Genomic DNA, 15,785 nt, shown 5'->3' on the forward strand with positions numbered 1-15,785 from the left:
CAAATAGTTTATTACACTGTCTCTGGATCGGTGCAGTGGAGGCGGAAGACACAAAATCAGCGCGTTTAGCGCGTGTTCGCTGCTTACGACAACTCGTGGGTTGGGCGGGTGGAACAACAACTCCCGCTTCACTTGCAGTCTGTACATTACTTTTTACAGCGTTTGAATTACGCCTGGGTCGCATAGCAGAGGGCTGGGTGGGTGGCTTATTGCGAACAAGTTTATTACCCACACGAACCGTGGAAGAGTCTTTAAACGTGACCTTCTGGGTGGGCTGGCTTTGAAGAACATGAATATCCATGGGCTGGGCAGCACTAGAATTGTTCTTGCGTTTACGCAAACAAACAGTCTGGATGTGTCCTTTCCTTTGACCAAAGTGACAAACCGCGTTTCTTAACGGGCAACGTTCACGAGGATGAGCAAGAACACCCTTAGGGCAAGACTTAACTCTATCATTTTGCACACGCGGCTGACGAATGTGTTTAACGTGACGCGGCCGGCTAGTGTTTACAGTCTGACTCTGCCGGTGGGGCCGCGGGCGTGACATAACTTGCTTAGCACAGGCAATTTGAGAAATACATGGCTGATCTAACTCACACTCAGCATAGTCAAAAGTATCTTGGGCTTCAATGATGTTCATCACAGTCTCTAATGACGGGTCAGGCAACTTTAAGATAGCAGCACGAATACAAGAATCTGCAATGTTTTGAGTAATAGCGTCTCGTAACATGACATCACTGTAGGAAGCTCCACACACACAATTAAATCGGCACTGACGGGTGAGGCCCCGTAAATCTGTTAACCACTGTTTATTAGATTGATGTGGCAGTTTCTTTAATCTGAAGAACTTGAATCTGGCTGCTGCCACATGAACTCGCGACTCGAAATACTCAGCAAGCTTGTTAACAACAACGTCATAGTCTAAAGCTTCTGGCTGGGATTCCGGGAACAACTTACAAAGTAGTCGATAGACTTCCACGCCTGCAGTGGAAATTAAATAAAGCTGCCGCTCAGTACCCGTGATTTTGTAGACTGTCATGTGCGCCTGCAACTGCGCGAAATATTCTCGCCATTCTTCTCTGGATGCATCAAAATCACGGAAAGGTGGTGCTGCCTGTGCTTGTTCCTTTTATGTTGGAGGATTAGCCGCTTGTTTGGCGATTGCTTCCACCAGACTTTGTATTTGCTGACTCTGTAACAAGATCAACTGTTGTAATTCGGCAGACATAGTGAACACAAATTAAACCAGCCCCCAAAATTTTATCGCTATAATTAGTGTAACCAGAAACAAGTTGAACCAGCCCTGCACACGAGTTCGGCAGTCCTCGTCGCCAGTTTTGTGGCGGCGTTCGTAGCGACAAGCAATTCGCTGTAGAAATGGCTTACGAAGTCACCGCCACACTTTTAATAGCGGGCCGACCGGTCCGCTGGAACAGTGAACAGAAAGATGAAAACCCAAACACTCTGATTAAATAAAAGTTGGTACTTATCTTTATTAACGAAGATACAGAAACACAGTAGTGAACTCCATGTCTACAGAGATCTGTCTAGTTCGAGTCGGAGCGGCTAGGTCAGCGTCGGCTTACGACAAACAACAACTCTGCTGCGATGAACACACAACTGACTAGCAAGTACACAATTCGGTGGCGAGTATACAACTGAGCGGCGAATAAAGAACTGCCCTAGCGCTCGCGACTCCAGCGCTTAAGAACCCAGAAGCCAGCGGTGGCGCACGCAGACTTGCGGCGATTTCCTGTCTCGCTGGCGCTGCTTATGCGGACGGCGTCCGGACTTTGATGCTGCCAACCTTTTGGCAGCAGGCTCGGGTGGCATTACTGGCTAGGATATAACAACTACCAAGCTAGTGTCATCAGCAAACAGAAATATTTTAGAGTTACCCACAGTACTAGAGAACATATCATTTATATAAATAAGGAACAGGTGTGGCCCCATCACTGATCCCTGGGGCATCCGCCATTTGACCGTACCCCACTCAGACCCCACATCACAGCCAGTCTCAACACTGTGAATAATGACCTTTTGCTGTCTGTTGCTAAAGTAAGAGGTGAACCAGTTGTGAGCTACTCCCTGTGTTCCGTAATGGTCCAACTTCTTGAGCAATGTTTTGTGATCAGCACAATCAAACGCCTTAGTTAAATAAAAAAATATGCCTAGCATTCGAAACCTGTTGTTTAACCCGTCCATTACCTCACAGAGAGAAGAGAATATAGCATTTTCGGTTGTTAAATGACTTCCAAAGCTGAACTGTATATTTGATAGCAAATAAAATGATTAATTATCCTTACATACACAGCCTTTTTAATAACTTTAGCAAATTCTGATGGCATAGAAATAGGTCAAAATTGTCTACATTATCCCTTTCTCCCTTTTTGTAAAGTGGCTGTACTACTGAGTACTTCAGTCATTTGGGAAACTGACCATTCCTAAACGAAAAATTACAAACATGGCTAAATACACAGCTAATATGTGCAGCACAGTACTTTAATATTCTGCTAGCACCCCATCATATCCATGAAAGTCATTAGTCTTCAGTGATTTAATTATTGACTCAATCTCCCCCTTGTCTGTATGACAGAGAAATATTTCAGTCTTCAATCTCAGAAAGGCATTTGCCAAGAGAGTTATATAATTACCTGTAGAAACTAAATTTTTATTTAATTCACCAACAATGCTCAGAAAATTATTGTTTAATACTGTACATACATCTGATTTATCAGTAATAAATATTTTTACTACAAACTGACTTTATATCGTCTACCGTGTGCTGCTGATCAGATACTTCCTTCACAACTGATCATATAGTTTTAATTTTATCCTGTGAGTTAGCTATTCTATTTGCATACCACATACTCTTTGCCTTCCTAATAACATTTTTAAGCACCTAACAATACTGTTTGTAATGGGCTACTGTAGCTTGGTTGTGGATATTTCAAACATTTTGATATAATTCCCACTTTGTTCTACATGATATCCTCATCCCACTAGTCAGCCACCCAGGCTGCCTATTACTGCTAGTACCATGTTTAGGATGTCATAATGGAAAGCAACTCTCAAAGAGCATGAGAAATGTGTTAAGGAAAGCATCATATTTATCATCTTTGTTATCGGCACTATAAACATCCTGCCACTCTTGTTCCTTGACAAGGTGTAAAAAACTCTCTATTGCTGTTGGATTAACTTTCCTACATAGTTTGTAATTATATATGGCATTTGTTTGAGTACAACAGCCTTTTAGTGTTAAAATTTGTGCATCATGGTCTGAAAGGCCATTCACCCTTTCACTAACAGAATGCCCATATAGTAATGAAGAATGAATAAAAATATTGTCTATGGCTGTGCTACTGTTCCCCTGCACCCTAATTGGAGAAAACACAATCTGCATCAGTTCATATGAATTTAGGAGATCTACCAACATCCTTTTTCTTGCACCATCATATACAAAATTTATATTGAGGTCACCACATATAACTAATTTCTGGTACTTCCTACAAAGTGAATCAAGAACCCTCTCTAGCTTGAGCATAAATGCTCTGAAGTCAGAGTTAGGGGACCTATAAACAACCACAACTAGAAGTATAGTTTCACTAAATTCAACTGCCCCTGTACAACATTCTAATATCTGTTCAGCGCAGTGCCGTGATATGTCTATGGACTCAAATGGACTACTGTTTTTTAGGTACATAGCCACTCCCCCACCCTGCAAGGAACTCCTTGAAAAACAGCCAGCTAATCTGTATCCTGGTAAAGGAAGCCTCTAAATTGTCAAATTATTTAAGTGGTGCTCCAATACCAATAATTTCAGAGTCAACATCTATAAGCAGTTCACTAACTTGATCTCTAATACCTCATATATTTTGATGAAACATGCTAATTCCTTCTCTATTTTGAAACATGGCATACTCTGAAGGTGAGCCCTTAGGCAGAGGGACTTCCTTTAAGCAGTTATACCTATCAATTGACTTCATTTAAAAAAAAAAAAGGTGCAGCTCTAACACCAACTACTATAGGAATTTTTCCATGAGTGATCCCACCACCACCCACTACACTGTCACCTATAAGCTTTGCCAGCTGCCCCTTCCCATACATATTCGAGGTGCAGGCCATGCCTAGTGAAACCCGATCTATTGATAGACCCAACTGGCGCCACTGAAATGTGACCATGCCCTCTGCCATCAGCACCCTCTCCAACCCTATGTTAACACACTTAACAGGCGCATTAAGATGAGGCCAATCATGACACTGAAACAGTTGCACGAAATGCACATTAGTGCCACCAGTTTGAGTAGCCGTCTTTACCAGGTCACCACCTACTTCATATTCCCTGTCCCTCTCAAGACTGTTCCCTGCTCCACCCACTATCGTTACCTGATTGATCCTCCTTTGTAAAATTCCTGCATAACTCCCCTATGTTGTCAGTCACCTGAGCCAACCCTGCACTAGGCTTCACAATGCTGGTGACCTGGTACTCACTCCCCAATACTTCCTGCAACTTCCCCTCTTTCTCCAACTTACATCCTTGTTCATTTTGCACAGGGCATCAGCTACTTCAGATATACCTCAAAATTACTTCTATCAAGTAACATTTGTTTAAAGTTGATAACTTATATGTTGACGAAGTAAATCTCGGGTGCACAGCCTGGTTGTCCTTCAGCCTTCTTGGTAGTGTCAAGGACAACCTTGGTCTATGTAAATCGGGTTTATCAGATACCTTGCCAATGCGGTAGTGTATACATAGAGCAGACCATTCGTACCATTAAGGACCGATGCCGAGAACATCAACGGCACACTAGACTGCAACAGCCTAGTAAGTCGGCAATTGCTGAGCATTGCCTGTCGGAATTCCAGAGCGTGGATTATGACCATACCAGTCTTGACACAGACTTCCAAATACTGGAACTGTGTCATCAAAGAAGCCATAGAGATCAGAGTAAGGGAGCCACAACTAAATCGTGACAGCGGTTACATCCTTAGCAAGGCGTGGAAACCCGCGATCACCCGGATTAAGAAGAAAAAGGATATTTTCCTGATTGTACCGACTTCGAGGGAGGAGGGAAGAATAATGAGAGCGGTGCCGGCAGACCCTCCTGAATGAGAAGACCTAGGATGCAGCGCCCAGACGGCGGGAGAACGGATGCTATACCTGGACCGCAACCAGGGCGCGTCCACACCGACTCATTGGAAGCGCCTGAGGAAGGAGCAGGAGTGGGATTGTCCTATATATACATGGTGCTGGCCCACCGCCGGTCAGTACATCAGCACACTTGATGATGGCAACATGGTTGATTGCCGAAATATTGTGTCCTATGCACACTCGTACCAGGCTGTTCACCCGAGATTTATTTCATCATAAAATACGCCTGGAGAAATTGAAGAATCACGACTGATATGTTCTTCAGGATCAGTAATAATAAATAGCAACAACTGAAATACACACATCCATGCTACGCAGAACTCCCAAGATGCAGTCGTTCAAGTAATTGAAGAAATTCTGATGGTGAATCATAAAATCCCATACTTATAGGCTGAAGCGTTATGAATCTGCTAGCAACTGTGAGAAGATACTTCTCACTATGCAGATACAGCAATGTACTGTTGTCAAACTCATCCATAGAGGGTTAAAGAGGGGTTTAACAATGACAATATTTCAGTCTCTCTGGAAAAATGCCTCAAGTTGCGATGCGTTACGCATTTCAGATAAGAATGTCCTTATTATATGAGAACAAATCTTTGGTATCCTATTGGACACACCATCAAAACCAGATGAGCTTTTATTTGTGAGAGAATCTATAATTATCTTAATTTCAGAAGCATAAGTTGGTGATATATTCATATGATTGAATTTTATGACAGTTAGTTTTTCAACATACTGTTGTGATCTTTCTATTGAACTGTTTCTCCCTAGACTTTCTACCATATTTAAGGAATGATTGGTCGTGTTATCCTGTTCTGTGGCTGGTTGTCCTGTCTTGATTCACTACATTCAATATAGCCTTAAATCTTTGGATTTTCTGATTTATGACATTGTGTGCAAGTTCCTTGGTTTTTTAACATTTCTCAGTAATTTTGAGTAGTTTTTGTAGTCTGCATCTACTGCAGGATCTCTACTTGTTCTTGCTAACAGATAGATTTCCCTTCTGCTTTCACAGGACACTTTAATGCCTCTAGTGACCCATATTTTTTTACATGGCTGGTTAATGTGCTTTCTGATTAGTGTATGCAGATAGCTATTTTCAAGTAATGATATGAATGTATCATGGAATAGATTAACTTTTATGTTAGAATTTTCTTCATTATAAATTTCATCCCAGGTCATCTATTGTAAACTATTCTTAAGAATATTTGGAGTCATTAATTATTCTAACTGATTTCCACTGATGGGTATCCGTACTGTAAGGCACTATGTTATTTATCCTAACTCTGCGTCATGATCAGAGATAGCATTTGTTACTGGGTAAATAGTTATTTTCTTGCTTTGAGGTTCTCCAAATAAAATATTATCAATTAGGGTCCTACAGTTAATTACTGAGATCAAATTTTAGGATCCAGATAAGATTTCCAGATCATTTTTCCTATCAGAATCCTTTAGAAATCTACATTGAAGTCAACACAGACAATTAACTGCTTGCTTCTGTGTGACAGATAGCACAATTAGGAATCCAGATTCCTGATAAACAGTTCAACATTTCCCAGTGGGGAAATCACATTTGGATATAGGTTGTTTGTGACAAGACTGGGTTGTGCCTTGTGTGAGAAGGAGAAACATCTACCAGTGTGTGTCTAAATTTGACAGCAGCAGGATCGTGGATTATCGAGACGGTGGTTTATTATTCTGTGATACTGCTGCTTGCAGCTCTAAGGGTCCCATAAGTGTCATACAGATATGGAAACGATGGGTTCGAGATGGCCCATATCCGACACCATTCAGAATCTCAACAGCCCATACCATTAGTGCCAGAGAGGACAGTCATTGAACATTCAGTCATGCAGTATCGTACAGCCATGTCACATACGTTGAGTCAGGAAATGGCCTCGTTTGCAGAAGGAAAAGTACCCATATGGACCGTGTGACTATGTCTGGAGCACCACAGACTGTCAGCATGGCGACTATTGTGACTACTCTGTGTGGCAACAGAGAGAGGCATGCTGACAGTGATGAGTCCAATGAGAAGACTTGTCACAGGACTGTGTTACATCATCTTTTCAGCTGTGCAGGAGGCTCCAAGGAGAACAAACTTTGTTAGACTGCATTGATCATAATCATCATACGATCATAGCAGTTAGTGTGATGGTATGGAATGCCATTAGGGTGTACAACATGATTACCTTTAGTGAACATAGCCAATAATTTGGACAGCAGCCTTACATTTCAAACATGTTTGGGCTTGTGCCTGTGATCTCTTTTCAAGGTTTGCATGATGTTATCTACCGACAAGATAACACAAGACCACATTTTGTCCATATTCTCCAGATCTTTCACCCATCGAAAACATCTGGTCGTGAGTTGCTGAGAGATGCGCACACCAACACTTGCCAGTCACTACAATTGATGAACTGTGGTATGGAGTTGACACAGCATGCAATTAAATGCGCACATCTGTCATTCAAGCTCAGTTTGAATTGGTGCCCTACCATGTTAGAGCCATTATTGCTTCCAGAGATGACACTCTGTGTACTGAATTTTGCACCCTGTACTACCCAAAAATCACCTGCAAATTTAATTATGTATTCTTCCTACTACATTACCATCTGTGAAAATTGCAACACCAAGGAGACACATGATTACAGTGAAATTTATTTCACAAATTAGTGACATAACAATACACAAACATTTAGAATTAGGGGGCTGTACATGCGCTTTGACTGATAGAATTCAGTATGGCGTAAAAACTGCCATGTGCTGCAATCAGAACCTCTGGATGCTGTAGCAAGGAGTCAAAAAGAATCTGGTTATACTGCTGGAGAAAACACTGGCACATGGTTCGTAGGTGTGTCCATAAAGCATCAACAGTGATTACAGGAGCAACAGAATGAACAGGTTGCTGAACGACCATAACCCAGACAAGTTTGATGGATGGTTTGTTGGGCTAATGTGCAGTCCTGGGTAGCAGTTGCACACGTCATTCTTCGAAGTACACTTGCATGTCATATGTGTCATTCTTTTAAGGAAACTAGCGCATTCCTCACCACATCTGGCCGTGCTTTGTCCTGTTGAAGTATGGTGTGCAGAGCTGTCTGCAGGAGGGACAATGCCTCAGGCTCTGAAACTTCCTGATGTAGTGGTTGCTGTTCAGGTTACCCTCGATACATAGGAGGCAAGATTGCATGTTATAGCTAATAGTGCCCCAGAATCATCAAACTTGGCATTTTCTGACTGCTGCTCAACAATGCAGTCTGCCCAGCTGCATCCACCGTGGTAGCATGTAACACTTACATTAACCATCACAGCAGGACAAGCTGATGTGGGACTCTTCCAAAAGCACTACTTTCTGTCTTTCAGCATTCCAGGGAGGGCATTTGTATGCACATTGCAGTTTTAGACAATGGTGTTTTCTTGTCAGTTGAAGCTAGCACAATGGTTTGCAATCACCAGTCCAGCCCTCAGCAGATGGTATGGAACTACTGTCAACACAGACGTGTCCACACCTGTTACAGCACGTCAACACCCAGCCAATACTATTGACGAAGCTGTTCTGTCAGTTAAGGCCATGGGGTCAATGTGGCAGTCATCCCTGACTGTGGTCACATTCTGTGTATGACCCTCTTCTATTCACTAGATCCACACACACATCACTGTTGTAACAGTGCATCCTGCATGTGCCACGATGTCCCTTAATTGCTCGAGGCAAATGCAGGGATGGTTCCTTTGAAAGGGCACAGCCGACTTCCTTCCCCGACCTTCTGTAATCTGATGAGACCAATGACCTTGCTATCTGGTCTCCTCCCCCAAAAAACAACAACATCTATGCATATATAAGCTACATTATTGAATGTGCCAGAGGATACATTGTGTACCAATACCACATTCTATAAACACGTATTGTGTACTAGATGACAGTATGAAAATTAAGGTATGAAGTTGGGCATATCTAAGAGGCTGACAGTGTTAAATTCCTAGGATTACAACCAGAAAATTAATTCAGTTTGGAGGAGCATACCACAGAACTGCTGTAATGCCTAAACAAATCCTTATTTTCAATGAAAAAGTTATTGGACATAGGTGACATAAAAATAAAAGAATCTGATATACTTTGATTACTTTCTTTCTGTAATGTCGTATAATGTCATATTTTTGAGTGACTCTTCAAATCAAATACAAGTTTTCAGAATTCGAAAGTGTGTAATATGCATTATTTGTTGTACAAATTCACAAGCATGCAGTAAAAGCCTGTTCAAGGAACTTAGTACACTAACTACTGCTCCTCAGTGTATTTATTCCATAATGAAATATGTTGTAAACAATAATCCACCTTTCCAACAAACAGGAACAATAATAGGAACAAAATTAATACTAGGATCAAGAACAACCTGCATAAAGATATAAAGGCACTTACTTTAGTCAAAAAAAGGGTTCGCTATTCAGGAACACGTATTTTTAAAACTTGCCAGGAACCATAAAAAGTTCAGTTACAAATAAAGTTCAGTTTAAGAGTAGCCTGAAAAAACTTACATACAGCCTACTCCTCCTACTCCACTGACAAATTTCTAAACAGAACTGGTTGATGTAGTGTATGTGTGTATGGTTATCATTATTATTTCTATTTTTCTCAGACCTTAGATCTTGTTAAAAATGGAAAGTGACGCAGACCTTCATCAAGCGTGACTTCCTTTTAACTGTACGGTATATGTTACACTGTATTTAGGAACTTTCGGGTTATTGAACACGTATCAATAATTACGGATTTCTGTAGTTGTATATATACGTTTGGATGTAGCTGTATTGCGTTGATGTACTGGTGGATATTGTGTGGTATGACTCCTGTAGTTGATAGTATAATCGGTATAATGTCAACTTTATCCTGATGCCACATGTCCTTGACTTCCTCAGCCAGTTGGATGTATTTTTCAATTTTTTCTCCTGTTTTCTTCTGCATATTTGCTGTATTGGGTATGGATATTTCAGTTAGTTGTGTTAATTTCTTGTTTTTATTGGTGAGTATGATGTCAGGTTTGTTATGTGGTGTTGTTTTATCTGTTATAATGGTTCTGTTCCAGTATAATTTGTATTCATCATTGTCCAGTACATTTTGTGGTGCATACTTGTATGTGGGAACGTGTTGTTTTATTAGTTTATGTTTTATGGCACGTTGTTGATGTATTATTTTTGCTACATTGTCATGTCTTCTGGGGTATTCTGTATTTGCTAGTATTGTACATCCACTTATGATGTGATCTACTGTTTCTATTTGTTGTTTGCAAAGTCTGCATTTATCTGTTATGGTATTGGGATCTTTAATAATATGCTTGTTGTAATCTCTGGTGTTTATTGTTTGATCCTGTATTGCAATCATGAATCCTTCCATCTCACTGTATATATTGCCTTTTCTTAGCCATGTGTTGGATGCATCTTGATCGATGTGTGGCTGTGTTAGGTGATACGGGTGCTTGCCATGTAGTGTTTTCTTTTTCCAATTTACTTTCTTCGTACCTGTTGATGTTATGTGATCTAAAGGGTTGTAGAAGTGGTTATGAAATTGAAGTGGTGTAGCCGATGTATTTATATGAGTGATTGCTTTGTGTATTTTGCTAGTTTCTGCTCGTTCTAGAAAGAATTTTCTTAAACTGTCTACCTGTCCGTAATGTAGGTTTTTTATGTCGATGAATCCCCTTCCTCCTTCCTTTCTGCTTAATGTGAATCTTTCTGTTGCTGAATGTATGTGATGTATTCTATATTTGTGGCATTGTGAACGTGTAAGTGTATTGAGTGCTTCTAGGTCTGTGTTACTCCATTTCACTACTCCAAATGAGTAGGTCAATATTGGTATAGCATAAGTATTTATAGCTTTTGTCTTGTTTCTTGCTGTCACTTCTGTTTTCAGTGTTTTTGTTAGTCTTTGTCTATATTTTTCTTTTAGTTCTTCTTTAATATTTGTATTATCTATTCCTATTTTTTGTCTGTATCCTAGATATTTATAGGCATCTGTTTTTTCCATCACTTCTATGGAGTCACTGTGGTTATTCAATATGTAATCTTCTTGTTTAGTGTGTTTTCCCTTGACTATGCTATTTTTCTTACATTTGTCTGTTCCAAAAGCCATATTTATATCATTGCTGAATACTTCTGTTATCTTTAGTAATTGGTTGAGTTGTTGATTGGTTGCTGCTAGTAGTTTTAGATCATCCATGTATAGCAAATGTGTGATTTTGTGTGGGTATGTTCCAGTAATATTATATCCATAATTTGTATTATTTAGCATGTTGGATAGTGGGTTCAGAGCAAGACAGAACCAGAAAGGATTTAATGAGTCTCCTTGGTATATTCCACGCTTAATCTGTATTGGCTGTGATGTGATATTATCTGAATTTGTTTGGATATTAAAAGTGGTTTTCCAGTTTTTCATTACTATGTTTAGGAACTGTATCAATTTAGGATCTACTTTGTATATTTCCAATATCTGTAGTAACCATGAGTGGGGTACACTATCAAAAGCTTTTTGGTAATCAATGTATGCGTAGTGTAGTGACCTTTGTTTAGTTTTAGCTTGATATGTCACCTCTGTATCTATTATCAGTTGCTCTTTACATCCTCGTGCTCCTTTGCAGCAGCCTTTTTGTTCTTCATTTATAATTTTGTTCTGTGTTGTATGTGTCATTAATTTCTGTGTAATTATTATTATTATTATTATTATTATTATTACTGTATTTTATGAATATCATATAATGAAAAAATATGACATTGTCTACATTCATGGAGGATCTCCTCAGTATGGATCCACAAGAAGAAGAGTTCATGTAATTTCATGTTAATTGAAGGCATCTCAGAACTCAAGAAACATGTACTCGCCTGACCCACTGTCTGAGTTTCACAGTGATCTTGGATTTAATAGGAATGGGACTCTAATTCATAGGTCATGTGAAGTGAATGTCAAGATAGTTCCTTTGAAAAGGCCATTCATTGTCCAATCTGAGCTTGTGAACTATCTGTGATGTTTAACAAAGTGTTGTATTGTGTGTTGACCTCCTTTCAGTTTCTATTCCAAGTGCTTAACAAAACTGCCTGATACTCAGAATGTATAATAAAGCTGATGACCAAATATTGAGAGGGATATTTTAGTATGTCACATATAGTTTTGAGAAAAATCCATTAGACAGCCACAGATATCAAATATACTGTTGCGGTGTTCATTTTTTAAATTATTTCTTTTCTTTTTTTATGTATTAGCAGTATAAAGGAAATTGTTGTGTACATAGTTCCGCGTAGTCAGCGCGTACACAACTTTCCCACTAGAGCGCGCCCCGCTAAGCACAACAGCGCAGGCGCAGCACTCGTCCGTCTCTGCACTATGAGATAGCGCTGCCTTAAAGACGGACCAAATTCTGCTTCCGGCGATTTGCGTATTAATATGTAACGCAGCCAATGAGATTGCTGCTAACGTAGAACCTTTTCTCCTCGCAGATCACACTCGCGCAGTGATACCTGAACGCGCGAGGTATTATAACAAGAGTACAGACCTCCGATTAGTCAGTCTGCTTTAGTCTGCACCAGTCTGTACCAGTCTACATTAGTCTGTGCCAGTCTGTACTGGTCTGCATTAGTCTGTACCAGTCTATAGTCAAGTTTCAGTCTGCGCCTAATAAGATTGTCATATTCCTGTACATAGCCATGAAGATAAATGTATAGACACTTTGTCAAGTATCAGAGATATGTGAGAATAAGATTAACGTACCAAGACCAAAGGAACTTCAGATTGTCAATTGAAAATATCATCTAGAATCAAGTTACATAAGGTTTATGCTTGTTACTATTTTAATAAATGTGTGTGAAAATTAATCAAGTTCTGTTTAAATTTGGTCACCGTCAATCTGCTATTCTAAGCGCGCAGGTGGCATTTCTATTGTCTGACCTAATGGCAGAAGATAAACACGCCACGATAAGACCACGAGACACATTGCTGATACTCGCCTACTTCGTTAGAGTGACAAGTCAAATAATCTGATGGTGTGTGTGCCGAAGGTCTTACAGTACGCATACCACAGAAATTTTATGTTCATTTGTGATATTTAAATGATTTTCAAGGGGTATCAAAAATTTTGAAGACTAGCTGTGTAACACGCCAACAGATGACAGTACAAACCTGCACACATCGGCGCAGGGAACACCGACCTTCACAAGTAAGTGCGCTGAGAGACAGAATCCTGTTTACTTTGGAAGCTGTGAAGCTGGGGCTACTGTGGCCACATTTGTTACCATATCTGCAATATAGGCATGACCAGCAAGATAAAACAGTGAGCAAACTTGAAATTCTGTGTGAATCTGGGGAAATCCGCCATGCAGATGGTTGACGTGATTCGTCAAGTGTGCGATGATGCTACAGTGAGCCATCCAAGATGTTTAGAGGGGCATTTGCACTTCAGGAGTGGAAGAAATCAGGCTGACCTTCTACGAGCAAAACACCCAAAAATGTCGAAACTATTCAGCAACTTGTGATTTCGGAGAACAATCCACAACATTGCTGACAATTTTGGTCTGTCATATGGAAAAGTGCAAGTTATCATGTGTGATTTTAACATGTGGCGTGTTGCTGCTGATTTTGCGCCATGCTGCTGATCCAGGAGCAGAAAAACACCATTTTGAAATCTGCCAAAAGTTCTGCCAATGTGCCCTGGATGATCTGTCCTCCGCGTCGAGGATCATTGTGAGTGACAAAGTGTAAGTGTATGGGTATGACACTGAGACAAAGCAACAGGCTTCACAGTGGCAGAGCTAATTATCTCAAGACCAAAAAAGGCAAGGCATGTCTGCAGTGCGACCAAGTCCATGCTCATTCTCTTTTTCGTCATCTGCAGTATTGTGCATCTTGAATTTGTCCTAAGATGTCGTACCATCATCAGTGATTTCCAGTGCCTCGTTTTAAGATGCCTGAAGGAGGACACATGGCAAAAGTGACTGAATCTGTGGCACATGGCAAACTGGCTGCACCACAGTGACAGTGCACCCTGTCACCATGTTCTCCTAACATGTGAGCTTCTCACCAGAAACATGGTTATTGCACATACACACCCACCCTACTCGCCAGATTTGGCTCCTGTGAACTTCACCATCTCAGGCTCAAAGCTGTTTTGCCACCATTGTGGAGATCTGGCATGAATTACAGAAGGTACTTGACACATATCAAAATGAACACTTCCAGGACTCATTTCAGCAGTGACAGACACACTGGGAATGCTATAATGCTGAATAAGGTGACTGTTTTGTAGGTGATTCTATGTAAATGAAGATATGTAAATAAAGTACTTTCTTGCAAAGAGAGCTAGTCTTAAAACTTTCTTATAGCCCCTAACTATAACCACATTGTTGGGCATCTGAATAACATAAAATCCCTCAGTATTTATCTATTCTTTCAGTTGTGTAAGTTGCCTTCAGTGTGACTTGGTGAGAACTAGCCAGACAACAATTCCTAGGTTCAAGGTTCTTAGCATTTTTGTCTCACATTGTTTATTTCACTACTTACGATGTTTGACTGTGTAAAAAATGTCAACCAATGTTGTGGTTGAGAGACCATGTTAAACTGCAGGCACCCCAGCAACTCAACGGGTTAAGTCATTTCGTATGGCAGAGAAAAGAAATGGCATACTGTCATCTGCAGGACTATAGCTACTACAGTGCTATCATGTTTAAACTAGCCTTTGGGGGCAGATTTAACTTTATTTTGTTTAATGTCTTCAAAATATTCAGTTCAGCATGCTAATTTGTTCAGTAATTTGCAAATTGATTTTTGGAATGTATGTTTATTTTTTACCCCCCCCCCCCCCCCCCTCTTTTTTGCTTTTTCTCCATTTTTTATGTCCTTCAAACAGTAAAATTATTAGCCATCTGCACAAAGTAATACACAAATGTGTCTGAATGAAAGATAGTTTGTGTACTGTCTAGTATTTAAGTTAGAGAGATTCTTGGTTTTCTAATGCATTGGGTTTTGGTTGGGTTAGCAAACTTACTGATAATTATCAGGGGTTTGGATACAATTCTTTTCTTCTTCATTTCTGTAATAAAGTTAGCTAAATGGCACTGAAGCTTTCCCTGGTGGTTTTTAATTTCACGGTAATGTTTTTCAAATGAGATGTAATGTAAACTGGACCAAGATTCATGTAGGACATGTGGACAATATGCTATGCTTCTGTTTTTGTTGAGGTGCTTAGCCAAGTGACAGTGACACTCAAAATCCTGCACAAATGTTATTTCATTAATGTTTTCTTCAATTTAATTTTTCAGGCCTGCTGGTTCAGCTCAAATACGGTATGCGGAGTCCTCTATGAGAAATGGATTTGGCCTCAAACTACTACATAAGTTCCTAAATCTACCCTTTCTCCAGTTACAACATGAAACATTACTGGCCCAGCTTGCCACAAATGAAGAAGAAACAAAACTAACCAGTCAGGAATTAGATTTATTTCTTGAAAGTGATGAAGCAGACTACAACAAGCAAGTATTTTGGTTTGCATTAGTTAAAGTGCATAGTAATGATAGTTACAATTAGAGGACTGAATAGCCTGTAAGATGCCGATTTCTCCGCAATAGTTTTCAGTATTGGTGAAAACTCAGAACAACA

At 40.1% G+C, this 15,785-nt stretch overlaps 1 protein-coding gene across 4 annotated transcripts in view; it reads left to right on the top strand.

Moving 5' to 3' along the window:
- The window catches only part of LOC124555162 (rab-like protein 6), a 194,564-nt gene that overhangs the window by 87,765 nt on the left and 91,014 nt on the right, over positions 1-15,785 (top strand). For all 4 annotated transcript variants that reach the window (XR_006968521.1, XR_006968522.1, XR_006968523.1 and 1 more), the window contains exon 6: positions 15,449-15,658. Coding sequence is in view for 1 of the 4 variants with exons in the window: in XM_047128983.1 (XP_046984939.1) it covers positions 15,449-15,658 (210 nt within the window). In the remaining 3 variants the exon portion in view is untranslated. The remainder of the gene's footprint in view (positions 1-15,448; positions 15,659-15,785) is intronic.

Source organism: Schistocerca americana, chromosome X (genome assembly GCF_021461395.2).
Source record: "Schistocerca americana isolate TAMUIC-IGC-003095 chromosome X, iqSchAmer2.1, whole genome shotgun sequence".
NCBI lineage: Eukaryota > Metazoa > Arthropoda > Insecta > Orthoptera > Acrididae > Schistocerca > Schistocerca americana.